The sequence below is a fragment of the Rhinolophus ferrumequinum genome, chromosome 20 (assembly GCF_004115265.2).
Source record: "Rhinolophus ferrumequinum isolate MPI-CBG mRhiFer1 chromosome 20, mRhiFer1_v1.p, whole genome shotgun sequence".
Lineage (NCBI taxonomy): Eukaryota > Metazoa > Chordata > Mammalia > Chiroptera > Rhinolophidae > Rhinolophus > Rhinolophus ferrumequinum.
In genome coordinates this window covers 32,504,422-32,531,433 of record NC_046303.1, presented here as the reverse complement: position 1 = coordinate 32,531,433, position 27,012 = coordinate 32,504,422, and the positions used below count along the sequence as shown (strand labels likewise).

At 36.8% G+C, this 27,012-nt stretch overlaps 1 protein-coding gene and 1 pseudogene across 1 annotated transcript; one reads left to right on the top strand and one right to left on the bottom strand.

The window, feature by feature from the left end:
- Positions 1–1,826: 1,826 nt before the first annotated feature.
- On the bottom strand, positions 1,827–7,532 carry BET1 (Bet1 golgi vesicular membrane trafficking protein). Its single transcript, XM_033088252.1, is given in 7 exon segments — positions 1,827–2,945; positions 4,472–4,497; positions 4,500–4,515; positions 6,728–6,731; positions 6,854–6,884; positions 6,887–6,976; positions 7,517–7,532. Coding segments are annotated over 7 exon segments (339 nt in total). The 3' UTR covers positions 1,827–2,789.
- Positions 7,533–16,565: 9,033 nt separating this feature from the next.
- On the top strand, positions 16,566–18,539 carry LOC117012213 (histone deacetylase 1-like; annotated as a pseudogene).
- Positions 18,540–27,012: the final 8,473 nt, after the last annotated feature.

Here is a 27,012-nt window from a genome sequence, read left to right as displayed (position 1 = left end):
AAATCATAGTAGCCTTTAAATTTGAATATTAGAATGCTGTTGTTTTATGAGTTTTGTAGTTTATATTTTTAAAAAATAAAATTTGCAAAATTTGAGAAGACACCTACGAGCAACTACCTTGAAGGCAGTAACATTGAGTACCAGCAACCCATTCTAAGTTCTTTACAAGTAACATAATGTAATGATCACAATAACCCTCGGAGTGGATTACTGCTATCTACATACAATTTTTATTCCTGTTGTATAGTTATTGAGGTGGAGGGGTCATCAGCCCAAAAGTATAATGTGAGTAGTGGGGCCAAAATTTATGCTCAGGAAGTGTGACTTCACAGTTTTCAGTCTTAGCTATCATGTGTCTGCTTCCTAGTAAATATTTAGTCAGTTTATTCGTCAGTATGGCCTGATGAAGTTATTTGCTAAGTGAACCCAAATTATCAAACACTTTTTCCATTTTCTCTAAAAGGAAGCATATTCAACATACCTCATTTGAAGTTTAAGAGCACTGAAAAATTAGGAAAACTAGTTTATTTCATAGAACCAAAAGCTTTCTATGGGTGCAGATGCCAGGATTTTCTGCTCCAGCATTCAGATGCTTAAAATGCTGTGTATTTGTTTTAGATTTAACTGCCTTGCTCAAGCAGTATCAAGAATTAATTTGCATGCTAATTTAAATTATAACAATAGCATGTATAATTTTCCCTTTCTTCATTGTAGAAACCTATGTCTGATTATCTGTAGGGGATGGTGCAGATAAGTTAGGTTTTATTATTTGAAAATGCGTTGGCACACTTCCAAGGACCAACTCCTACTGAAATGGACTAGATATTTTGCAGAATAATGTGGACATGTAGCAATTTTATAAATTGCTTTCTGAATCTGCTTTACCATTTAAAATATAGAATCTATAGTGTGTTCCCTACCATCCAAACATCTGCAAGTCTTATGTTGTTTGAATAAAAACTATGTAAATATTTTGCCTGTTCAATTATTATAAACAACTTCCCATATACCTAGCAATAATTTCCTTTTCAGAGTTAACAATGAGCTTGTAAAGAATTATAAAGGATTAGATCTTTTCCATATTTGATGTTTCCCCAACATTTTATTTATGGGAGTACTTTTTCCTAGGGGCTCCCCAAACAAAGAAATATTTATGTACACTGTGCCAATTGTGTGACATGAGAGCTCAGGGAAGACTCAGAAACCCTTTCGGTAAGAAAATTGCAGTATTAAAACTGCAAAAAGAAAAGAACAGAAGGCCAAAGTAAAAGAACTGGAAGATGGAAACCAAAGAGAATCAACAAGAATAGACAAGATCAAAGCCTCAGGAAAACCAATGACAGCAAGAGAAGGATGGATTTGAAGATTAAGATTGGCTACTATATGAAATTACTTGGTAACGTAAACACTATTTAAATGTTGGATGTTATCATCAAGGAGGTGGTGATTTGCTGGCAACGGGGGTTTGGGGTTATGTAAGATACTCATCATTGCATTGTCCAACATTTCTTATTTTACCATTATTTTTATAGAACACTTCCCTAACCAGCATTTCATATCACCCCCCTCGTCACTGCCTTTGCTGAGATTCGTGGCAGGTAGGCAACTGCTCCGGAAGGGCCTATCTGCAGTTATGATTTATCTCATTTGTTTGAATTAAGTTCTGAAATAATATATCAACTTTTCCTAATTTTGTTCAGAATCTGAGTTTTTAGGACCATTTCTCAGGTTTTAAGTAAAAAATAAGAGACCTGAATAAAGAAGCAACAAAGTCGATTAATTTATTTCATTAAAAATTTATTTTTCGAACCCATAAATGGATAAATTCCAAAATGGTGGCAACAGAGTATTTAAGAAAATTTCAATATTTCTACTCAACAGTCCACCTTTGTTTTGCTTTCTACAAACAAATATAATGGATTAAAGCAACAATACTCTTAACCCCAAGTTCAATGCTGGGTACTTTCAATTATCTATTTTGAGCATATAATAAAGCAGAGGCAATTAATTTTCTCGAATATTTTATTTCCATTTGGAGCTTAGCAATTACTTTAGCTTCACATTATTCTGTCACAAATGATAGCCAAATGGTCTATCTAAGTAGCTAAAATCATAGAACTATTATAAGCCAAGTCAATGGTATGTACAAAATCAATATAAAACAACAATTAGACTGGTACACATTTGTTTGGCACCCTACTAGAAATATGCCAAAATATAACAACAAGCTTTAGTAAAGAATGAGGTCCTTGGGCAAAGGGGATAGGGGCGTCATATCATCAAAAATTATTAGAAAAATTGTACGTAAAAAGATCTGCCTACAGTTTTAACCAAATAAAAGAGGAACGGGGAATACATCATTAGGGTTGATGGCAACTCAAGAAAATACATTTACCATTCCATCACAAACTTGTTCACTACCTCAGGAGCTCAGCGTCAGGCTCTCCAGGCATTCTGTTATTCTCCCACAAAGTTTATTTATATGGAACATAATATACTGCTGTTTAATCTGACACCAAACAACAAGAAAACAATGGTTAGGGCCAGACTAGACTTTAGGTCACCTTAATACCCCTGAAAATAGGGGCAAAAATGAATCATTAAGAAACAGTATTCAAAGAGCACTGTATTATCTAATGTGATTTATAAAACAAGTACAATTCAGTAATCTTCAATGGAAAAAGCCATAGTGTTTGAAAATTAGGAATGTTTTGATGCTAATTTTTTATCAAAGTGGTTCTCCAAGCTATTTAAGTTGGGACAAACTCCAAACTCACACTTAACTTGCATTACCTCAGTTTAATAATCCAATAAATCACAAAAAAGACAAACAATGAAAACAGCATCATATAGCACAGCAGCTTTGTTTGGCTCCCTCTAGATAAAATCTTCAGTTTTTCCATAGTTCTACCTAGAAATCCAGTTGTAGAATCAAACTGTGAATCCTAGAAGAAAAATTAAAAAACCCATAATGATACTTGGATTCTAATACTCTACATATGCACATTTAAGTAAGTGAATATATTGCTAGTAGAATACATTTTAAATGACATTTTCAATACTTAATCAACTTAGGAGACTGTTTATAACTTGGGTAATCAGCCTGATTACTCCATGCAAAGTAGAATAATACTCTCAGTGAATAAAAAGCTCTTTCATTATCCAATACACATTTCTTTCAGCCCCAGAGTGATTCAAAATCCCAAACTATTTAGGTCCTATTCCAATTATGTGGATTAAAAAACATTAACAATAAAGGTAAGTAGTTTGTCTACTACCATACAGGTTTTTCCCCACTTTTTGTTGGGGCACGCTCTCCCAAGTCAAATGGTTGATTGCTTCCTCATACAGCAATTCAAAATTTCTATGGTTAGCAGTCCAATGTGCTTTTAATTTTAAGACCCTTTAGTTGAGATAGCTGACTTTAAAGAACAGTAGAGTCTATTAAAACTTAAGAGAACATCGCGTAGAAGTGGTAAAATGTAGCGGAGACTACAAATATGGATTGGGAAAACGGCCATATTGAAACATAGCTGGAAAAGTCCTTACGCTGAGAGGACTAGGTATGGATTAGAAATACTGCACTTTCCTAGTACTCTCAGTACTCTGAGATGGAAAGGCTGTCATGACGACAGCTATAGCTCAGGCACTTTACTTACCTACAGTTCTTTATCAGGTTATGCATCAGAATCATCTGGGATGCTTTTTTCAAAAAATACATATACCTAGGTCCCTGCTCTGAAATTCTGAATCAGTGTATTTAGAGTGAGAATCAGGTATAAATATTTTCATAAAGTTCCCCAAGTGATTCTAACGCACAGCCTTCATAGGATACTGCTTTCAATGTTGTATTCATTCATTTTTGAAGAGTATAATTTTAAAAGCATGTGGAGAAACAGGGGCAAGGTCTGGAGAAGTTTGAAATCTAAAATAAACACTAAAGAATAGAGAGAGGCTCTAACAAAGCTAAGAAAGGTCTATGTTGCTTGAGATTGTTTGGACTAGAGATAAAAGACTCTGGGATGTTACTATGTTCAAATCTTATTGATTTGTTCACAAGTGATGCTTAGGACATCAAGCAAAAGAAATCAGCTTACATTAAGTGCAAGACATTTGGCTGATTGGATGTAAAGTGCTTTTTGATAATCTATATCCCTTGAAATCTCTGAGAACACTCAAAATAGACAGTTGTCCTGAGTCTTTAACAGTATTTCTAAACACAGGATTAAAGATACTTTGGCTTCCACCTCCTCCTCCTACTTTATATGTGTTAGGCAAGATGAAAAATGTAAAAATATGGTAAAAATAAACCTTGTGGTTATTCCAAACCAATTAGATATAAATGGATGGGAATCCAGGACTTAAGATCTCTAGCTCTATTTCAAAATGAATAAAACTTAAAATGATACTATTCCTGATTAACAGACTAAATTTGAGAATGTTAGATCAAATTTCTTAAAATTCTACTTACCATTTCAGCTAATAATTTATTTTGGTTTTAACTTCATGGCCTATCTCATGGAAAGCTATAAAGAAGAAAGCAAATACATTAGTACTCATGTTACAAAGCAAAAATAATGCCATTTTAAACATATATATTTTCTCAAGAAAACTGTATTCTAGAAATATAAAATATACTCTCATCTTCTGATACATTTCCACTGAAATTAATGGAATATAATTTAGAATTTCTACTCCTTTCCACAAGGATATTGTTTCTCTGCTCTTCATTTTGATTTCATCTTAATATTCAATTCTTAATATTCAATTTTGATGCATTCTCTTCTCCTTGCATGCTTTTTTTCTCACTTTATATTATTCATACAACAGAATTTCTCTCTATATTTCCTTCTTTATGTTTTAAAAGGTGTATACAAGTACCCGTATTATCAATTCAAATACAGACAAAAGTATTTAATATTCTCCTAATAAAATGTGACATTACTTTGAATATATGTCTAAACTGATTATTTATTTCGATTCTAAGGTATTTTTTTCTTTAAAATACGATAATAAATTGGGAAAAAAATTATAAATTAGTGTTATCCACATTCTAAAGCTGTGCAGAAAAGAGGCTGAGCCAAAAGAAATACTATAAGTGATTATGGCTGCTATTCAAACCAAAGCCTACCTAATACTTTATATGACAAATTCATCAAAGGCTTCACTTCTAAGGCATTTGAATAAATACAATCAACTACTAAAAATCTTGGCTAACCACTGCAAATATTATTCTCAGCTTCTTTTGTGTGAAAACATATGGGGATATTATTGACACAAAACCATACTAGAAGTCTACTGATCACTATATGAGCTTTCCCCCCCAAATTTAACAGAGATAATAAATCAACTATCAAGCTAGATAGCCCAAATCACCTAACTGCTGTCTACAATTTTCATTCATGCCAAGGAAAGAAATTTCTATGCGAAAGAAAGCTTATCAACATTGGAGTTTTTAAAAAATCATTTAATTCTTAATTTCCTCTAAATGTTGTAACTTCTAAATAACTATACAATATTGCTTAGTACATGGATCAACTCCTTTTGATTTAATACAGCTTTGAAAACAATACTCGTTTCCGAATATAATAGTCTCTAGGCTGAATACAATTCTATTTTCCAAGACTAGTGAAATACCAATTAAATTCTGTCAACATGAGCTTCTACTTAATACTCTCTAGGTGTATAGCATGTTGATTGTGATGAAGAATCAATCACGCACTGTTAAAACCGTCTCTTTTATTCCTTTATTTCATACATAGCAACTCAATACAACTGATAAGGAATTATACTCAGTGCTATGTTGAATATAAAAATAAGTACAACAGAAAACCCTATGTTCTGAAATAGTTCGTTTACGTACAACTAAATCCAATGCAGATCACTATATAATAAGTGCTGTAGCAATGGTACAAAGGGTCTCATGTTCGTAAGGAAAAAAGTTACTTTTGATATGGAAATCAGGTGAAGCCTAGAGGCAGGATGGGGTGCAATGACATGGAGCCTTTTGGATGGGCAGGACTTCAGCCAATATGCGGAGGGAGAGGACACCCAAAGCAGGACAGCATGATCAAAGACACAGGAGTGGGAAAGTGACAGAGTGCAGAGGACACAGACAGCACTCTCGCTGGTCTGGCAGAAAGCATACACACACTCTGGAAGAGCAGGAGGTAAGGTCTGAAAAGCTGTGGGGAATCTGTAAAGAACCTCTTGGATCAAGCTCCAGGGTGTGAACTTTCTTACATCATGGGAGGATGCTGAAGACTTCTCAGATTGGAAGATGCAATTCAGTAAATCCTCTAAAAAGATGACTGTGGTGAGTGGATGTAGCTCAGACCAGAACATATAAACACTTAGGAGCAGATAGGAGGCGTTCCCAATAGAAAGCCAGGGGCTAGCATTAGAAATAGAAAAGCAGAAAGAGAGAGAAATAGTAAAAAGAAGCATAAGACTCGGTGACTCCTGTGAGGTAAAAGGTAGAAACATCAAAGACTGAGATTTGTAGCTTAGGAGACTGGAAGAAGCAAGGTGAGGAGGAGAGCTGCTTGGGGGTGGAAGACAAAGTGCTCGGAGGCATTACTACAGACAACATACAGTATTTTAGATTTAACCACAAAAAAAGAGCTTAAGTTAAAAAAAAAAAATCAACACATGTACTATATGTTTTGATTGGCCATGTTTTCTAACCTTCTACTCAAAGATGTCTGAATGTTGAGTGTACTTGAACCTCACTGAACTACACTATTTGGGTAACTGAGTATCTTAGTACGATGCCAATAACAGTATACAGTTTATAAGAATATAATACATGTGCATATAATATACAAATTTAAAAGTATATAGTATCTATTACATACTTACAGACTTTATAGCAGTTACTTGTGTCTCAGACTTTCCGTGAGTCTCTCGTTTTCTTCTTCACAGGCACTATACCCACTACTGGCATAGCCATAGTTGCTAGGAGGTACTCCTTCACCTGCAAGGATCAGTCACAGGTATAGTTGTAGCAAAAACAAGCCACTTTTGAAACTTTGATAGGAAAAGAACCCAAAAAGACCCCTGGAGGGCGTTGCAGACCACGTATGTCTATAATATTCACACTTCAAATGAATTTTAAAAATAACCAAATAGAGATCAGAACAATTCTAATGCCCTCTCTTAAGCAAAGAATATTCAATCACTGCAATACACATTTACTGATTGCTTATTGATTGCCCCCAACACATTAAAATAGGCACTGATATACAAGGATATTCGGGACACATTTCCTGCTCCACAGAATTACACATTTTGAAAAAGATCTAAAAGTAGTGACATCGACTCCCCATTGAAGAAGCCTGATTATGAAGAGAAAAAGAGAAACAGGATAATACAGCACGAGAGAGCCCATGGCAGAGGGAGCGTCCTTTACTGGTATCTCTTTCTCTTAAATAGAAGAGAGCGGGAATAACTTACGAAGAATATTAGCTGAGAGTTAAGAGAGGGCTTCACTCTTCAACAAATATTTGAAAACTACCATGTGTCAGAGCCATTATTCTTTCTAGGTGCTACTTTTTGGAGTGTATCTTCTAGTGAATAGCACTGAGAATACAGGAATACATTCCTGGCTACTGCCTAATATGGTACTTGGCAGTCAAACAGGTAGAGTGAACCTTGGACAGTGAACACGCAGATAACTGTGCTGGGGGATTGAGTGAAGAAAGCATAGTTGAAGATGTTCTTTAACCACATTTAAAAAAAAACAATTGACACCACCAATTTTCTCAATAAAAGAAAAGGCAGTCTGAAGTATCAAGATCATTTGGAAAAAAAAGTAAAGAGAATAATGGAGGAAAACCGACTAGGATTACAGACGGCTGCCAGGGGGATGAAACAATCCTGGCTGGGGCAATATCTAGAAGTGGTTTCAATCCTCCCCTTTGTGTGAAAGAAGAGCTCATCAGCCTGAGTTAGGCCATGAGAAGCTGGATGGTTGGACTGCTCAAGAGTTGGGAGTTTTATAGCATTGGGGGCTGCCGAAGGACAGAACCCCAGGAGGCTGAGACTGCTTGCCAAGAGTGCTTAAAGATAGAGATGACGGGGTCTAGACTGGACAGGGATTGTAGTAGTTTCAACAGAGGCCTGAGAATATGGGGAAAAGGGATGATACAGAAACTACAGGTCTCTTATGCTCAAAAAGCAGATGGAGTGGCAGTAACAGTAAGAGATGGAAGGACAGGAAGTAGCAGTCAGCGCTGGTAGTTGAAGGATGGTCAAGGTGTGGATAGAAAGCTCTTTCAAGGCACAACACAAATCTCTTTCTCTAAAAAGCAAAACTCCCTCTTTTGAATTCTGACAGCTCTGACTTTACATAACACTAATATTGCACTCCAAACTACACTCCAAATGCAGAAACTAAGTTTGTCTCACTATATATCTTCCACAAATGTGTGTGGAATGGCAATATATCTTCCACCAATGTGTGTGTGTGTGCACGCACGCACACACAGGACTGTCAATAACACTTGTAAAATAGAATCTGAATTCGCTGTTATTCAACTTTGAATATGCAGCCTTGTCAAAAATACAATAATAAGATTCTTTGATGGCAGAGACAGTCTCATTAACTTTATATTCCCTGTACCTAATGGGTCCTTTATATGCAGCAGACATTTAAACAATCTCCACCACCTCAAAATCACAACAAAATGTTAAACAAGTATGTTCCAGAGGAGAAAGACTTGGATTCTCAAAATTTCCCCTCAACTGCTACCCACTATCCATAAAGCTCTCTAAATGTGCTATCATAAAAGTTAAGAACTTAAGTGACTCGGCATAATATTTTCCCCCAATTAAAATAACCATTTAAAAAACTGCATTTTCTCACCATCAATCAATGATACTCTGTGAAAACTCTAATAAGAACCAAAATCCTTAAGAAGAGGAAAATGTCTTCTTATTTCATGACTAAGATTCTGAATGTATAACATTTGCCAATAAATAATGCTGACTGGTTAAATTTAATCACTTCATACCACCAAGGAATTCACTGCTAAATTTACGGCTATTTGCTTTATTTTCTTTGTTTTTCTCTTTTGCCTTCCTTAATTTTAATTTTAGAGTTCTTCTGTTCCACTTATTAAAAGCAAAATTTCATTTGATCACCCAGCAATATTTCAATGCACATTTCTTCTATTAAAGAGTTTTACACTTACCTCACACTATCACCCACCCCCACCCCCAATATAAAAAGAAAAAATAAAATGCTAAGAGTTGCTATTCCAAGCTTAGTTCTTTTTGTGTGAATTACTGCTATGAAAAGTTTGTAAGAAAGCTAGTGACGGCCAAAGTTAACCATCCTCAGCCTTTGTCCATTTGTCCAGCTAAAGGCTACTTTCTTTTGGGTAGTTTTTATCAATAACTGAGCCAAATCAGTTAGAGATTCATGTCAAGCGTGGTAGCTTCTCCACATGAATACCTATCAGATTCTCTATCCCAAGTTTAAAATTCAAGGTCAATACACATTGATACTTTAAAAAAAAAAAAAGCCCTCATCACATCACACTAATGTAAATGATTACAACAGACATCTAAGTAACCACCTTTCCTCTCAACTACAGGGCAGCTTAAAAGAAAAAGGCTCTATCTAGAAATTCAAATATAATTAGTCTGAGCTGAGGTTCAGGTATCAATGCCTTAAAAGCTCTCCAGATGACTCTAATGTACAATAAGGGCAAAGAACCCCCACTTCTCAAGTCTCTTTCCTGAAATGTATCATGGTACACTGCTGCACAAAATATTCAAAGGCGCCAAGGGCCTACTGATAAGATCCAAACTCCTTGGTCTGGCACTCAAAGATCCCACTCTGTGGTGGTTCTTATTCCATGCCTCTTACTTCAATCAAACTGTATTAATCATAACCCCTTGGCATATCATTCATAATTCTAGTCCTGCAACTTTTGGAGGGAGATTATGTCATCCTTCCAACTGGAACTAACCTCTCCCACTGTCCATTATTCTAGTTCTAGTTAAGTTCCTATGTCTCCACAAATCCCTAGATATTCACTATCTGTAGAACTTATTTGGTGCTTGGATGTATACAACACTGTACTATAATTTATCTTTGCACATGTTCCTACTCTCCAACTAGATTGGACGCTTTGGGGAGCACAAGCAGGACCACAAACAACTATATACCTAGTGCTTATTCAACGACACATAAGTGTTTGTTGTCATTAGTAGTGATACAAAGGAAAAACATTTAGGCATATAAAACTCAACTTGCTCCAAATTAGTTATTTTTTCTCCACAATTTACCGGGACAACTTTGTATGATCCAAGTATTCATAAAAAACTGTATTTTTTCAAAAGCTGTTTCTCATACTACAATTTATCATTCGATATACAAGTCTAGAGTTACTGACTTTAAATGCCTGACACCACTTTTGAAAACGTTTTTTTTGGGTCCATCTTATCATAACTGAAAAAGAATCTCTTTTTACAAATATTTCACATATTTTCTCAGGTATACTGTATGCTGATTCAGCAGGGTCCTACTTCTTTTTTTAATAGTCTCTTAATAGAGAACATCAGAACCAGAAAATGCTGTTTTAGTAGCTCCTTATAATGGCCCATTAAAACTCCTTGTGCCTAACTTATTCCTGCTGCTTGGTGAACCTGCTTCCCAAGCCAAAAGGTCAAGAACAAACGCTAAGTCACCAAGTATTACCACATTCTACTGCTTTAAGAGTGGAACAAGGCTCAGATAAGAAATGTTCTGTGTAAAATGGCCTCTGACCCCAGTTACATATCATGGCCTTTGACAGTAATGACACGTATGCTTACCTATGTAACTCACTGTTACCAGACTAATATGATTATTAGTTACCGTGCTTCGCATGTAACACTCTTTAATTTTCGCTTCTGAAGAAACTCACAACAAGAGAGAAACTGAAGCCAGACTTCAGGAAACTAGCAGTTTCCATCATCACGCTCAGTCAATAACACTAAAAAACTCGACTGCTGAGTTGGCACCCTCATCCTCCACTACTCTCTAAACCTACCGTCCAAACTTGGACTGAACCAACCCTAGGATCTGGACAAAAGATGTGCTTCCACCTGGCACCGCCTCCAAAGACCCCTCCATACATCCTGCTTTCTGGCCCCGATTCCAGTGACACAAGACCGGTCCGATTTCCTCCCCAGTCCCCGCGCCCAACACGGCCGGTTCCAGGGCCCCCGAACTTCGAGCCTCAGTCCTCTTCTTACCCAGGCCTGTACGGCCTCATCCTGCCAGAGGGAGGAGGGAAAGGCGGGCGGAGGGGTGGGTAGGAAGGGGCTAGGGGTCACCCGGACCGCGTCTTCAGGACCAGAGCCGGCAAAAACACCAACTTCCTCCCCCAAAGCGCCACGACATCAGTGGAGTCTAAACATCGCGCTGGCTGATGGCGTCACCCAGGCTCTTACTGGCGCTCTGCGAGGCGGGTTAAGTGGCATTCTGGGAAACGTAGTTCTCCGCGGACGCAGGCAGTGTGGCGGGGCGTGGCGGGAACCCGGCTCTGGGCTTGCGGAAGAGGACCGGCTCCGGGGTTCGGGTCACGAGCTGCGAAACTCCGCTGCTGGGCTCGCCTTCATCCGGCTCCCCAAGAACCTTAGTCACAGCTTGTCAGCCCCAGAGTTTAACCTGTAGATCTCTGCCTTTCCCAGACTATGAGAGGATGGTTGACTTATATTTCCTGATTCCCTTTTCACTTCTCATTTCCAGAGGCAGTTCAGGGAAAGTCAAAGAAAACTTTATCCCACTATCTGATGTCATCACACATAAGTAATCCGAGACCCACAGGAGGAAAGAAAGAGGATAACTGATTTGTGCTGGGTCTCCCCGTCAAGTTCCCTGTTAATGGGTTGCTTGCATTTCTGGAAAGAACCCTGGCTGTTATTTGTTAAGGGTCCGAAGGAACCCTAAATTCCTTAGACCTTTTTAACTTAAACAAAGGATGCCGGAAATATATTTACACATGGTAGTGTGCCAATTTAAGGGTTTAAACTCGTTGGTGGAGGTGGGGTGGTATTGGAATGAAGGCTATTCCAAGAATTTCATTTTATTTCACACGATAATCATGATTAAATGAAATAACTTTTTTGTTGTTGTTGTTGTTTTTAAAATCTGATCCACAGTAAATGCTCAAAAACCACTGGGTGTATGTGGTTTTGTTGCTGCTGTAGGGCAGTGGCATAATCTCCATTCTAGAGATTTCTGAAAATGCAGTCTCTGATCATTTCCCTCATCGCTTTCCGATACAAACATTGAGTATATCCGCAGCGGATAAATCTCTGCCTTCAGGTTGTTTTTGTAAAATCCACACGAAAACAATTTTTAATAAAAGTTATTAAACTGGGAAATAAGCTTAATCCAATAGCTTTTTGAGAGAAAAGTAGTCTTCATAAAAATAAAATGAACAACTCTTCCCTAAAAGAAACAGAATTAAATGAAGATCGCATCAAGGACAATTATTGCAAATAAACACCGAAGGTTCAGAAAGAGAAATGATAGCAAGGCTTCCATTTTTTTCCTTACAGTTGGTGACAGTCTCTTCTTTTGTAAAAAGTACACGTGTTCTATAATCCAAACACGTCAGAAAAACCATCTTATTTAAAGAGGTCTTTTTCATTTAAATGTAATTTTTAAAAATCTAATGTTAAATTTACCAAAACGGACTATTTAACTTACATATATACTCATCCTCTTATAAACGATTTCCTTTACATGGTAGGGAGATATAAGAACAAAATATAGTTAAAAGGAAAAAAAATAATAAGAATAGCAAGAATATAACTCAAGACAAGCAAAGCTGGTTTATATTGAAATTGTGACCTAAAATTTCAAATAATTATTTATTGCTGCTGTTGCCAGTCTCTAATTACCTCATCTGAGAAGAGTTTGCATTCAAAAGATGAAGCGGAAAAGATGGATTTAATACACAGAAGAATAATTATTAAATGTGGTTACATTTAACATAAAGACTAGAGGGAATTCCTTTTATTATTTCTATTTTTCTTTGCTTTTTGAAATTAAAATTCCTAACTCTTCTTACTGATTGAAGACCTAAAAAGTTCTTGGAGATTAATAGCATTTAGAACTTTTTCTTTATTCTCGTAGGATAATTTCATAGAAAATATCTCATTTTGGGGGAACTTTAGGAAATGGATAACTAAATATGACTTAAAATAAATATTCCTTATAGAAATTACAACAGCAAGAATATGAGCAGGAAATGTTCTAAATCTTGCTACAAGATATAAAACTTTCTTTTTCCTGTTTGTTTTTTCCTGCCCTTTTGTCCTGCCTCTTCCTGACCAAATTTTAGGGCTAATCCAAGGGAAAATAGCACACAAAGCTCCCAAAACTGGCTAAATAAACATTAACAACTTTTCCAATCATGAAGCAAATTCAGTATATCAAGCATCATCTTTGAACTGTAAGAAAGTGTAAACTAAAATCAGATAGCTCTTGACTTACAAACAGGCTATGAAACAAAATTAGTTTGTAAGTCAGTTATTTGGCACTTAAACACATTTCTGCAAAGAAAGAAAATGATAGTAAGACTCCCAACAAAGCCCAGAAAAGGCAGGGTTTTCGTGGTTCCTATGTTGGCCAAGGTCTATGTAACCCATATTGTAGCTGAAATACTTTATATTTTCAGTGAAACCAGTAGAAAAAGATAATATTGAAATCTTCATCGTAAAGTAAGCAATATCATTAAAGAGAAGTGTAATTTAAAATATTTTGGTTATTTTTGTTTGGGGAAGAATTAGTTTTACTAAAAGTTCTTGAAAATGCAAAGAAAATTTTTCAAGGAGTTTTCAAAGAGCCACCAATTTGATCTTCCCTTCTCAAATTCAGGAATATTACTAGAACTGATGTAATGCTTCTCAGCCATAATTAGTAAAAATAAGGCTTCAGTTCCAACTGAAAAGTCTTTAGCAGAACCAGCTGCATGATGTGTGGCACCCAGGGCAAAATGAAAATGCAATAATTCTCATTCAAAAGCAGGAGTAAAGTACAGTTAAAGATACTAAAAATAAAACTTTTTCTTATGCCACAACCTCCACCTCTCCACTTTTATGGTGTTTTATTTGCGATTTATAATGCCCTTCTAAGTAAAGAAAGTAAAATTTAAAATTATTAGCATGAATTTTACCTTTTACCTTTATACTGTGCAATGACATACACAGTTTTTAAGTGCAAACATAAGAGCATTTAACTCATGTGAAATCACCCAAATCACACAATTTGCATTTCATAGCTCATATATGAATATGTATTTTATGGGAAACAACGCCAAAACGAACTCAAACTGTTTTTCTTCCACATCTTGATACTCATATGCACTCTATCTTGGTATTCTACCAACACTTTACCTTCAGCTTACTGATGAGTTGGGAGGAACTGAAAAGAAAAGGAATTGTGGGTTGCCCATTTTTTCTTTTCCTTCTCTGTCATCATTTTCAATAGAACTGTCTAATACAAAGAAGTAAGATGAGAAAGGAAGATATGATAGGGTTCCTTTGATGTTTTTCTTCCTTCTGCAGAAGTTCGAATTCAAGAAGAACATGTTGTCTTTTGGGGCTGTCAGTGCCCACTCTTCCTCAGTCACAGGCTTAACACACTTACGTTGTACTCTGAATTTTGCTGAATTCCTATGCACTATGGGTCCACTGGAATTCTGTGCTCAGGAGGCACTGCAAACGTTACATGTGACTGAGGAGGCAAGGAACAATAAACATGCATATTGCACATATCTCCTCGGCTCATATGCAAGCTCCATTGTTCCATGAGACTTCATTTATGAAACACAAGTTCAAGACAAAATTAAGAATTTCAAGACAGTGACCACGGAGCATTAATCCAAGCATGATGCTCCTCTAGCAAGGGGTGCTATGCAACTGCAAAGGTTGCACACCCAGGAACCTGGCCCTGGTCTTCAGAGATAAATTTTCCAAGGTAGTGGGACTTCATGGGTATAGAAAAAGGAAAACAGTGAGTGATTACAGAGGACATATATATCCACAGAGAGGTGCAATAACTGAGCAGTGAAATTTACAGGGAAGCAAGAAAATAGAATATATATATATATATATATATATATATATATATGTATATATATAAATAGAATAGAATAGAATATATAAGTATATAATAGAATATATAGCTTCCTTCTTTATTATGCTGCAAGCGAAAGGAAAGAAGGAAAGGAAGTGGTTGTAAGCTGTACAGTTCTCCGAAACAACCCACCAAGTTGGTTTCTGTCACCAGCAGGTGGTTAATGAGCCACAAATGAGTGAAATTCTTTTGCTTTGGCATGTACAGGCCAGTAGAAAAAACTTCAAGACAGCTGTGATCCCAGCAAAACTGAGTGATAGGGTGTGATTGCAGGCATGAGACTTTTTCTTGGGTTTTTCTCCAAGATGTTTCCTCTTTCAGCAATTCTGCTGTGTTACTAAGACCTCATTCTGGGAAACGATTCCCTCCTTAATGTCAGTTAATCAGTAGCTTTGCTTTTTTCCACCCTGAATATTTGGACCCACAGTAGAGCTAAATTTCAAAATGGACACTTTGCATAGGCTGCCCTTTTAATATTCCAATTCCAGAGACATCTTTGACATTTCTAAAACACCATTTTATATTAAAGATGATGGGTTTAATTTCCATTGCGTAGGAATATTGGTGTTGTATGTTTTAAAAGGTTTTGCATTACCTCTCTTTCAAGACTAATTTAGACAAGTTGATAGTCATTTTATTTTAATAGCATTTATTATTCAAGAAATATATTGGATTATCATATTGATACATTCAAAGTACAAAAGGAAAAATGAAGTACACAACTTAGTTTTATTTGCATAGCTATTAGACTCTTCAACAGACATTTTATTTTATTACCCCACTCACTGACTTGTTTTTCCCCATCAGTGCAGATTAATTATGTATATACAAGTATGAGAGACAAAACATTTCAATTAAGCTATCCAGGGATTGAAATATTCTATCATTATTTTTTAAGTAGGATACATTCACCTAATTTTTCTATTTTATTGCACACAATGAGCTCATTAATGCTTGATTTCTAGAATTGGGCCAAGACTGTGTCACAGATGTATCCAAATTGTCTTATCTCAGTTTGCCATAGTTTACTGACTCAGAAGTACTCTGTAGCCAGAGCCCAAAAGATCCAGTTTGTCACCTTGTCTGTTATTAACCATAATCCCACAGTCACTTGAGACGGTCAAATTTTTATATCTTCAGTACTTAGGTTTTCTTTATGCTTATAGACTGAATTTTACAGTTTCCAAAGCATAAGATAGCACTGAAATGACTTAATCCTTGTACCAAGAATCATTGTTATTTGACACCCACATTTCAGGAGTATCAAGATTGGTATTTCCTTTAAAATTTATTTGTGCTTTCAGTAATTTTTTTCCTGTAACTGATTTGTATTGACTGTTTCTTCTTCATTTGCTTTATGGTGCAGCTGTATCAACAGATCTCAGTTATGCACATTACATATGGTCACTTGACTTACGAAAAGATGATACTTGTAGTAGAATGGAGCAAAGGTAATTTTTTCAATAAATGGCACTAATTCAATTATATTAATATATTCGCATGATAGAAAGAATAATTACCCCTACCTCTTTCTTATACAAAATTAATTTGAGATGTATTATAGACCTAAAATGAAAGGTAAAATGAAATTTTAAGGAGAAAAGAGATACATCTTTAGGATAGAAATGATTTCCTAAACAGGACACAAAAAGAAGTAACCAAAAGGAAAACTTGATAAATTTTACCACATTAAAAATAAGAACTCTTGTTCCTTAAACAACATCATTACGAAAGTGAAAGAGAGCTGCGGGCGGGAGGATGGACGGACAGGACGGGAGGCGAGCAAGACGGCGCAGATTCAGGGCACCGAGAGGAAAGTCTGTTACTACTACGACGGGGAAGTTGGAAATTACTATTATGGACAAGGCCAGCCAATGAAGCCTCACCGCATCCGCAGGAGTCACAATTTGCTACTTAACTATGGTCTCTCCCGAAAAACGGAAATCTATCGCCCTGACAAAGCCAGTGCTGAGGAGATGACCAAGTACTACAGGGCTGACTACATTAAATGCTTGCGCTCCATCCGCCCAGATAACGTGTCCGAGTACAGCAAGCAGATGCAGAAATTCAATGTTGGTGAGGACTGTCCGGTATTTGATGGCCTGTTTGAGTTCTGTCAGTTGTCCACTGGTGGCGCTGTGGCAACTGCTGTGAAACAATAAGCAGCAGACGGACATCGCTCTGAACTGGGCTGGGGGCCTGCACCCTGCAAAGAAGTCCGAGGCATCTGGCTTCTGTTACGTCAATGATATTGTCTAGGCCATCCTGGAACTGCTAAAGTATCATGTAAAGAGGGTGCTGTATACTGACATTGATATTCACCACGGCGATGGCGTGGAAGAGGCCTTCTATACCACAGACCGGGACATGACTGTGTCCTTTCATAAATATGGAGAGTACTTCCCAGGAACTGGGGACCTACGGGATATTGGGGCTGGCAAAGGCAAGTATTATGCTGTTAACTACCCGCTCCGAGATGGGATCGATGACGAGTCCTATGAGGCCATAGTCAAGCCGGTCATGTCCAAAGTCATGGAGATGTTCTAGCCCAGTGCAGTCGTCTTACAGTGTGGCTCTGACTCCCTGTCTGGGGATCGCTTAGGTTGCTTCAATTTGACCACCAAAGGGCACGCCAAATGTGTGGAATTTGTGAAGAGCTTCAACCTGCCTATGCTGATGCTGGGAGGAGGTGGCTACACCATTCGTAATGTCGCTCGGTGCTGGACGTACATACGAAACAGCCGTGGCCCTGGACACAGAGATCCCTAATGAGCTTCCATACAAAGACTACTTTGAATACTTTGGACCAGATTTCAAACTTCACACCAGTCCTTCCAATATGACTAACCAGCACACGAATGAGTACCTGGAGAAGATCAAACCGTGACCGTTCGAGAACCTGAGAATGCTTCCCTACGCACCTGGGGTTCAAATGCAGGCGATTCCCGAGGATGCCATTCCAGAGGAGAGTGGCGATGAGGACGAGGAAGACCCTGGCAAGCGCATATCGATCTGTTCTTCTGATAAACGAATTGCCTGTGAAGAAGAGTTCTCTGACTCTGATGAGGAGGGAGAAGGTGGTCGCAAGAACTCTTCCAACTTCAAAAAAGCTAAGAGAGTCAAAAACAGAGGATGAAAAGGAGAAAGACCCAGAAGAGAAGAAAAAGTCACAGAAGAGGAGAAAACCAAGGAGGACAAGCAAGAAGCCAAAGGGGTCAAGGAGAAGGTCAAGTTGGCATGAGAAGACCTCTCCAGTTCTGACTTCTTGCCAACTCCCCCACCTTTCTCCTGCAACCCTCAGATTTTATATTTTCTATTTCTGTGTATTTATATAAAAATATATTAAATATAAATATCCCCAGGGACTAAACAGGAACCAGGGCCCCAAGCCCAGGGACACGTGCTGGGTGAGCCTTGTCACCCATCCCTCCCCAACTTTTAATTTTGTACCATAAAGGGTGCCATGTCTGGGTGGAAAGGATTCTGTTAAGCATCCATAGGACAAAATCCTGAAATGCCAAATGCCTGCTTAGTAGGTTTGGAAAGGTACCCTTATTGAGTATTCTAATAGGGGTAGCTGGGTCTTCAGGGAGCCCCTGTTCTTTTCAGGCTCCTTAAGGTAACATCATCCATCTTTAGATTGATTCTGTCCTCCTACCTTCCTACTGGCTCCACGTGAGCCAAGAAATCCACACTGCCTGCCCTCTGTCTCCGTTCTGCAGGTGGAGATTGGTAGTTTCCTTTTTGAGATACTATTTTTGTTTTTGTGAGAATATTTGTAATAAAATGGTACATTTCTATACCCTCAAAAAAAAAGAAAGTGAAAAAAAAGGTCTCTGAATGGAATATAATATTTGCAATACATGTGTCTGACAAAGGACTTATATGAAAAATATATAAAGAATCCCTACAAATTAAAAAGGAAAAGTCAGTCAATTCACTACAAAAATGGACAAAAAACTTGAAAAGCTCTCACAAAAGAGGATGTCCAAGTAGTTATTTATTTGAAATGTTGCTCAACATCATTAGACATCAGAAAAATGCAAATAAAAACCACAATGAGATAACACTACACCTCTTCCAAAATGACTATACATACCACCTCCTGCTGATAGAGATGAGGATGGGGGCAACCAGAACACTCACGTGCTACAGATGGATATGTAAATCTGTACAGCCATTTGGGTCACTGTTTGACAATATCTACTAAAGCTGAAATGTACACATATACCTAGGAAATATGAACCACCACTTCTTAGGCATACACTAACAGAAAGTTATGCATACATATAACAACAACAACAAAAAAAGGTCGTATTTGCACTACAAACCAGAAACAATGCAGTTGTCCATCCACAGAAGAAATTAATTAAAAAACTGTCATAAATGTATACATTAGAATTTTATGAAATGAGAATGAGAGAGTTCATACAACATACAACGACATAGATGAATCTCACAAATATAATATTCAGCGAAAGAAACTAGATGAAACAAGTGCATTTAGAAAGTAAGATTTCATTGACATAAATTTCAAAACAGGCAAAACAACTTTAGAATAACTAGGACACTGGAAATGTACTGGGACATGGAAATGTAGTATATATTTACTTCTGGTACGTTACATAGAGTATTAACCTTGTGAAAAGTCATTCATTTGTGCGCTTGAATTTATGTGCATTCTGTTTGTATGTTATACAACAGTAAAAAGTTTACTAAAAAGAAACCCAGAATTAAACTTCTTCTTATGTCCATATGTCCATATATAATAAACAATGCAAAAGTTTTAAGAAAAAGAGGAGGAGAACAATTAGTGAGATTTGGGCCCTCCAAGATGGAGATTGGCAGGCAAGAAGTTCTTTGGAGAGTGCTGTCAAGACCAACTATTGTAGGATCAGGGAGGAAGACAATTCCCCAAGAGTGCTGACAGCAGAAGCATGTGAGAGGGCAGCACTCCCACCAGTGGAGGGAGTAAGTCCTTCAGTCCTGAAGCAGCATGGCGGACACCACAGTCTTTTCTCTGTGGGCTAGGCCCGCCCCTCAACTCTAAAGTGTCTGTGCCTTTGCCACAGAGTGTTTCTGCCAACAGTACAATTCAACTTGAAGAACCGCTATGGAACAATTATCGCTGAAGAAAACATTAAAATTACTTAAATAAATAAAAAAAAAGATATGTTCTCCAACCTTTGTGCAAAGAAATGATTTGTCTTAATGAAAACGGAAGACTAAGGGTTCTATAATGGGGACACATTTATAGGTCTACAATGTTTCCTCCTAGAGATGTGAATACATAACTAAAATAAGATCTCAAGAGATATAAATACATAAATAAGAGCATAAAAAAGAACCTATAAAGGGAAGCAGGGGTAAAATAGGAGATTTTTATGTGTTTGATTTTAAGTGTGAAGATGAAAGTGTAGATTTTGGGAGGGCTAGACAGTAAAGTGAGCCTATTTGTGTACACAGATATATGGTAATTGTCAAACTCATTAATCATTGTCATATCCAATGAAACAGGTCTAAATTTTATTTATCTCAATTGTTTCTCTTAAGAAGAAGCAAATAGTTCTCACAGAGATAGTGATCAGTCTGTGAGTGGAGTCTAGAATCTATTGTTTTGGGGAAAATAATTCAAAAATCAACAAAATTTCCCGAATGTGTGAACAAGTTAGTGGAAACATGTGGAACCCAGTATCTGGAGTCCTGGAAGAGACTTTCCATGTCACTTCAGCCAACCCTCTTGTGTTAAAGATGAGGAAACCTATGATTAGGGGCAAATGACTTATTCACCTTCCATGGATAATATGTAGTAGAAATGGGCACTGCAATGCAGATGTCATTTCAGGCACAGCATTCTGTATGTAACACTCACCAGCTGAGTGGTCCTTGAAACCTTCAGGAAAGTTTTGAGACTATCATGGACCCTAATCTCTGTTATTTTGGGATGCTCCATCCAACTCAAAAATATCAAAATCCAATATTAACTCCAATATTAAAATTCCAAAAATTGCATTAAATAAATATTTTATATGTATAAAATTTTAAAGGGTTTTTGTAATTTAACACTAAATGTTAAAGGAAAGAAGGAAGGAAGGAATGAAGGAAGGAAGGAAGGAAGGAAGGAAGGAAGGAAGGAAGGAAGGAAGGAAGGAAAGAAGGAAAAAAAGAAGGAAGGAAAAAGAAAGAATTTCAGGTGAGAAATCATGGAACTCAACAGCACAAAATGAAGCCTGACTTCTGGAAAGCCCTAATGCAGCCAATTTTGTCTCTCTGGGGCTATGTTGTGTCTCCTCTCTGAATCTCTCATCTACTTTACTCTTCTCTCTGTGGACTACGTTCCCATAACTGTCCCACAATGAAAGCCATAGCCTCATGTCTCTCTGACCCTCCAATTTGGTGCCTGTAACAATCTATCTCAGGCAGTTTCCCAGTCCCAGTTTCCTAGAAGAGAAAATCTGATTGGTCAACTGTGAGTAAGGTGTCTGTCCCTGGTCGGTCCAAGCAGTTGACGCTGAGTGACAGGGATTCCAGAACATTGGGTAGAACAGATTCTCTAAGAAGGAGTTGCAGGGGTAGGGAAAATATTTATTAGTACCTTAAAGCGTGTGTGCAGTTTGAGCATTTGCATAAAAGCTCCTGGTCTCTGTTCTGAGCAAGAAACAGGTTTCATGGACTTACTATGATAAACTGGCCATAGATATTATAGTTTGTTAGTAAGGGCAATGATTTGTGTTTCTAACTCAGGTGAGTTTCACTCCTGTTTATTTCACTTCTTTGAATTTTCTTTACTGGAGTTAGAAGACCATCTTCTCTCACAGGAGGCAAGGATAAAGACTTGATCTTGTTTAAAGCACACTGAGTTCTCTGACACTCCCTGTAGTGGAGGGTGAGTCTCAAGTTGTGACTTCCATACAGACTGTCTACCGAGACAGTCCACATTCCCTCATATCTCTTTAGTAGCCCAACAGTTATCAACAGGGACTCTGAAATCAAATCCCCACATTTTAATGAAAATAGAGCGTTTTATTAATTTTAAATTCTTTTGTAGGAAGTTTTTGTTTTTGTTTTCCATAAGAACACATTTCTAGCATAAAAATGGAGTCATAATTTATACTCTACAGTTATAAAGTAAATGTCATCTTTGCTTCTTTAACATGGCTAATTAATATGTTGGAATAATGAAAGGGTTAACAACAAAATCAAGGAAGAAATCAAGGTTTACCCACCTATAAAAACTGTTTATTGCTAGGTGGGAGACGTTGCACATTTGATTTCTTCTTTTGCCAAAGTTCTTTTTGTCCCTCTAAAATTTTCTTAAATAGGGTCCCAAGATCAAAAAGGTAGTTTGATCAGTAACTATTAGCAAGGAGTTATGTAGAAATAAGAATTCTTATAGAAAGAATTATAAAATTGATTTCATAGGAACAGAGGAGAATTTGCCACCACAGTCCCAACCCCCAGCCCCATCCCCCAAACTTTATTAAAGTGTTAATGTGGCACCTGGGCCCTTAGCATGGGTGCCAAATTCTAGGCTAGCATGAACTTCTATAGCTCAATTAGAAAGCTTTGAAAAAAGAAAACAAATGTTTTAAAGTGATAATGTGTTATATAAATATTCATGCTGGATCTATTTCGTCAAAGAATAACTTTTTTTTTTTTGGCATCCAGGTGCCATCTATTAGAAGGATGGTGGCTAATGACATCCATCACACATGGCCATGAATATTTATCTAGTGACTTATCCCTGTACTAGAGAGAATACAAAAAGAAGAGTTATGAAAAGGATTTTGTTCCACAGGAGAGGACCGGGTCCTCCCTTAGCCCAACTGAAGAGGTTAAGTAGATTAATTCTAAGATGTGACATCACACCTCACTAATATTCTACACGGTGAGGGTTCAGTGATGAAAGGAAGTACTTGAAAAATTCTTCTGCTAGTGAAATAATGGAGTGACTTGCCAAGTCTATCGAAACATCTCTTCATCCAGAAGTTCTTAAGACAAAGTTAATTCAGAATTTTCTCAATATTCTGTGTGACTTGAGAATTACTCACAGGCAGCCCTCAGCAGAAGTCGTTAGTCTCTGTGAGTATCAGCACTTGTCTTTCCCCCTCCATTTCAAAAGCAGCCAGATGACACCACAATTGTAATTCAACAAACAGATGTGAGAGAATTGGGACAGACAGTGAGTAGCCGTGTGTCATTTATCCGCAGACACTACTGACATTCTATTCCATCACTCTAGTCCTGGCCCCTTTCTTTGCTTCCAATAAGTTATTTCTACCATTTTTTTTGGGGGGGGGGCATTTCTGTTTGAACATGCCACGGTCACTTCAAACTCAATAATTTTCTCTCCCAAACCAGCTTGTCTTCCTGATTTTTCTATCCTTAATAATGATACTAGCAAGGCTTAAAACCTCGGGGTCATTTTGACTTTTTCCCACTTTGCCCACAATGTCAGCCCAGCTGCCAAGCCCCATTGACATATCTTTTGGATTTGCCCCTTTCTTTCCATCCCAAAACAAACAATATTATTATAAGTGTTAAACACCTCAAATATCACTGGGGCTTATTAATTTGCTTTTAGGTCCGCTCCCCTCAAACATACCAGATTAAAATGTGCAGAACTCGAATCTTATGTGATCATGATTTCATGGCATTTAATGAACGCTCCATGATTTATTGTGGGGAGGGGTGAAAAATTCTGTTTTAGTTTCCCTGAAGGCATCTGGAGATTCCCCAAAAGTTGTCTGTGTGCGGGATCATCACTAGTCCCACTTAGAGTAACAATGTAGTAGACATAGGAATCTTGCAGCCCTCTAAACTGTTAGCGCTTTGTTACTTACATTTATAGCTATCCTTTTTGTTTAACTTTTAGAAAGTATTTTCCATCAATCTTATTTCCATTTTGTTTAAGAGTTTGTGGAAGAACAACAAAAGGCCACTCAGTGGCTGTTCCTCCCCATTCAGTGGCCTGAGCAGTGGGGGCTGCAGACCAGTCTTCAGGGGCCGGCTGGGCCCTCTGGTCTTCAGTAGGAAACTGATAGATGGACACATAGGTGCCTGCACCCCTTCAGACCCGTCTGGGACCTCAGGTTGAGCAGCAATGAACTTGGGAGCTGGAGCAGTCCACGTACTGTTCCATTGGGAAGTCAAGGGTGGTGCCACCTAAGTGGGTTCCTGCTTCAAGGAATTTAAGAACATCTTCCTTCTTCATTTGCAGGACATCAAGAGTTCTGGACATTGTGAAATTTTCCATTTAAGTTACGTGGGAACTGAGAACCATGCCGCATGGGCCCCTCTCTGGGTAGCATGGAAAGGCTATTTGTTTATCTATACTTCAACTATAATTAGTTTTGTGTATGGTATGAGATAGGAATCGTGTTGCATTTTTTCTGTGTGACTATCCAATTTATCTACTATTATTACTATTGAAAATACTATCCTTTCCCCAATTCTTCTTTAAAAACCAAGGACATCTATACCTGTGGCCTTTTAATAAACTCTGTACTTACTCCATTGCTCTATTCTTGTATTCTTGCATCAGCAGCAGGTTATCTTAAATAACTTTATAATAAGACTTAATATTCAGTAGAACAAGTCCTCCTACAATGTTCATCTTCTTCAGGAATGTCTTAAATATGCCCCCTTTGCATTTCCATATAACTTCAAAGCAATTTGTCAAGTTTAACTTGAAAAAACTCCTATTGGTATTTTGACTGAGATTGCATTGCATTCAGGAAGCAATGATATCTTTACAACATGGAGTTTTTCAATTCTAAACACAATGGATTCTTCTAATTATGTTGGGTTTCCTCAATTTCTCACAATAATGTTCTATGATTTTCTGTGTACTGATCTTGCAAAAGTTTTGCTAGATATATCCCTATGTATTGATATTTTGATGTTATTATAAATGGTGTCCTTCTTAAGAACTTCATTTTCTAACTGTTGCTGATATACAAAAATGAAACAAAAGTAAATTTTTGTAGATTATCCACTAATTCAAGTAAATTCTCAATAAAAAGTGGATAGTTTTATTTCTTCATTTATAATCCCTAGTACTCCTCATTTTCCCATTTTTTGCTTTCCTTTATTGTACTGCCTAAAACCTGCAGTACAATGTTAAACAGTGGTGAACTTATTTCCAAATTCAAGGTGAAAACTTTCAGTGTTATGACATTTTATAAATACTTTGTCAGATTAAAGAAGTTTATGTTTCTAGTTTGCCAAGAGGGTTTTTTAAAAACCAATACCAGTTGTAGGATTTTATCATTTTATTCTTTTTTTGACCTATTGAGATGATCAGCTTTTAAAATCTTCTTTTAATGTGATGAATTAAATTGATTTTCAAATGTTAAACCAGCTCTGCATTCCCAGAATAAATTCAATTTGATCATGATATAGTATTCTTTTTTATATACTATTTACTTTGATTTGATAATTTTTAAAGATTTATATATCTTTATTCATGAGAGAAATTTGCCTGTAATTTTCCTTTTTGTGTAATGACTGTCAGGTTTTAGAATCAAGGTTACATATCTGGAAGTATTTTTTGGTGAAACCATCAAGTTCTGATGATTTTTTATCCATCTTCTTGAAGATACTCATTTTGGGTTATTATGTATGGATTCAATATCTGAATCACCTGTGGTCTATTTATATTGTCTTTTTTTTCTCTTTGTTTTTAGTCATTGGTCTTATTTCTTAACATCTCTATTAACTCCTAATTGAATTATAGAGTATATGTAATGTCACTCCATAAAATCTGAGATGTTTTTATCTAAAAATAGCGCACAAATTCAGCTTTTCCATCTCAGTATATACTATGTTTCATTTTCTGGTTTGTTGAATGCTTTTAAAACACAAAATGAGCTCTGCTTTGAAATATCATGGTCCTGAAGCACCAGAGATTTAGGTAAACAGACGAGAATCTCAGTTAAAATTAAAATGGAACAAGTTAGTATAAAGACAGAGCATATTTATTATACATTTAAAAAAGTAAAATACTCATCAAGTTGAAATCTGTACAGGTAAAATGAAAGTATTCTGGAACTGGTGCACACAAGTTTCTGAACTGGCTCTGTTACCTAAAGAATGGAGTGAAATTGTCAAACTATGCTTAGATGTTTAAAATCTAAATCTAACAGAAATCCACAGGTTAAAGAATGTATTTATTTTCTCTACTTTATGGTGACTTTAACGATTCTTTTAGAAACTAATTATGAAATGTTTCAAATACCTTCACAATAATAATAATAATAAAAAGTGTTCACGAATATCCTCAAGGCAAAAGTATAGAACAAAAGTAGTTATTTTCTACCCTCATGCCCCAAAAGATTTAGTCCACTTTTATAGAACATATTTTTATGATTAGATAAATGCCCAGTTATTTTAAGCTGTATTTCACATGCCTGGATACTCTAATTTCTGCGTGTGAAGGTATGGGAAATGGTTTCCATTTCAGACCAGGGAACTTGTTTTAATGCCACCAATTAGCCTAAATTTTATATTGGATCCTTACTTTCTACACACATAACACATGCACACACAATTTAATTATAACATCTGCACACAAGCTGAAATACAATAGAATGGCAACATAACGATAGAAAGGGGCATATACTCTTTTTGCTGCACCCTTCATTTCCAGAACCTCAATTATATTTTTTAAAAACCCATTTTGCTCAAGAAATAAAGTATATTTACTAAAATATAATTAGAAATTAACCCCCCCACACACACCCCCACACACACAAAAACAAACCATCTTCTACAAGGCAAGCTTCTTCTCTTTTTATTTGTTAGGAGCATAAAAATATTTAGATTCTATGGCCTTTTCCCTCTTTAGATTTTTCCTAAAAAAATTTAAA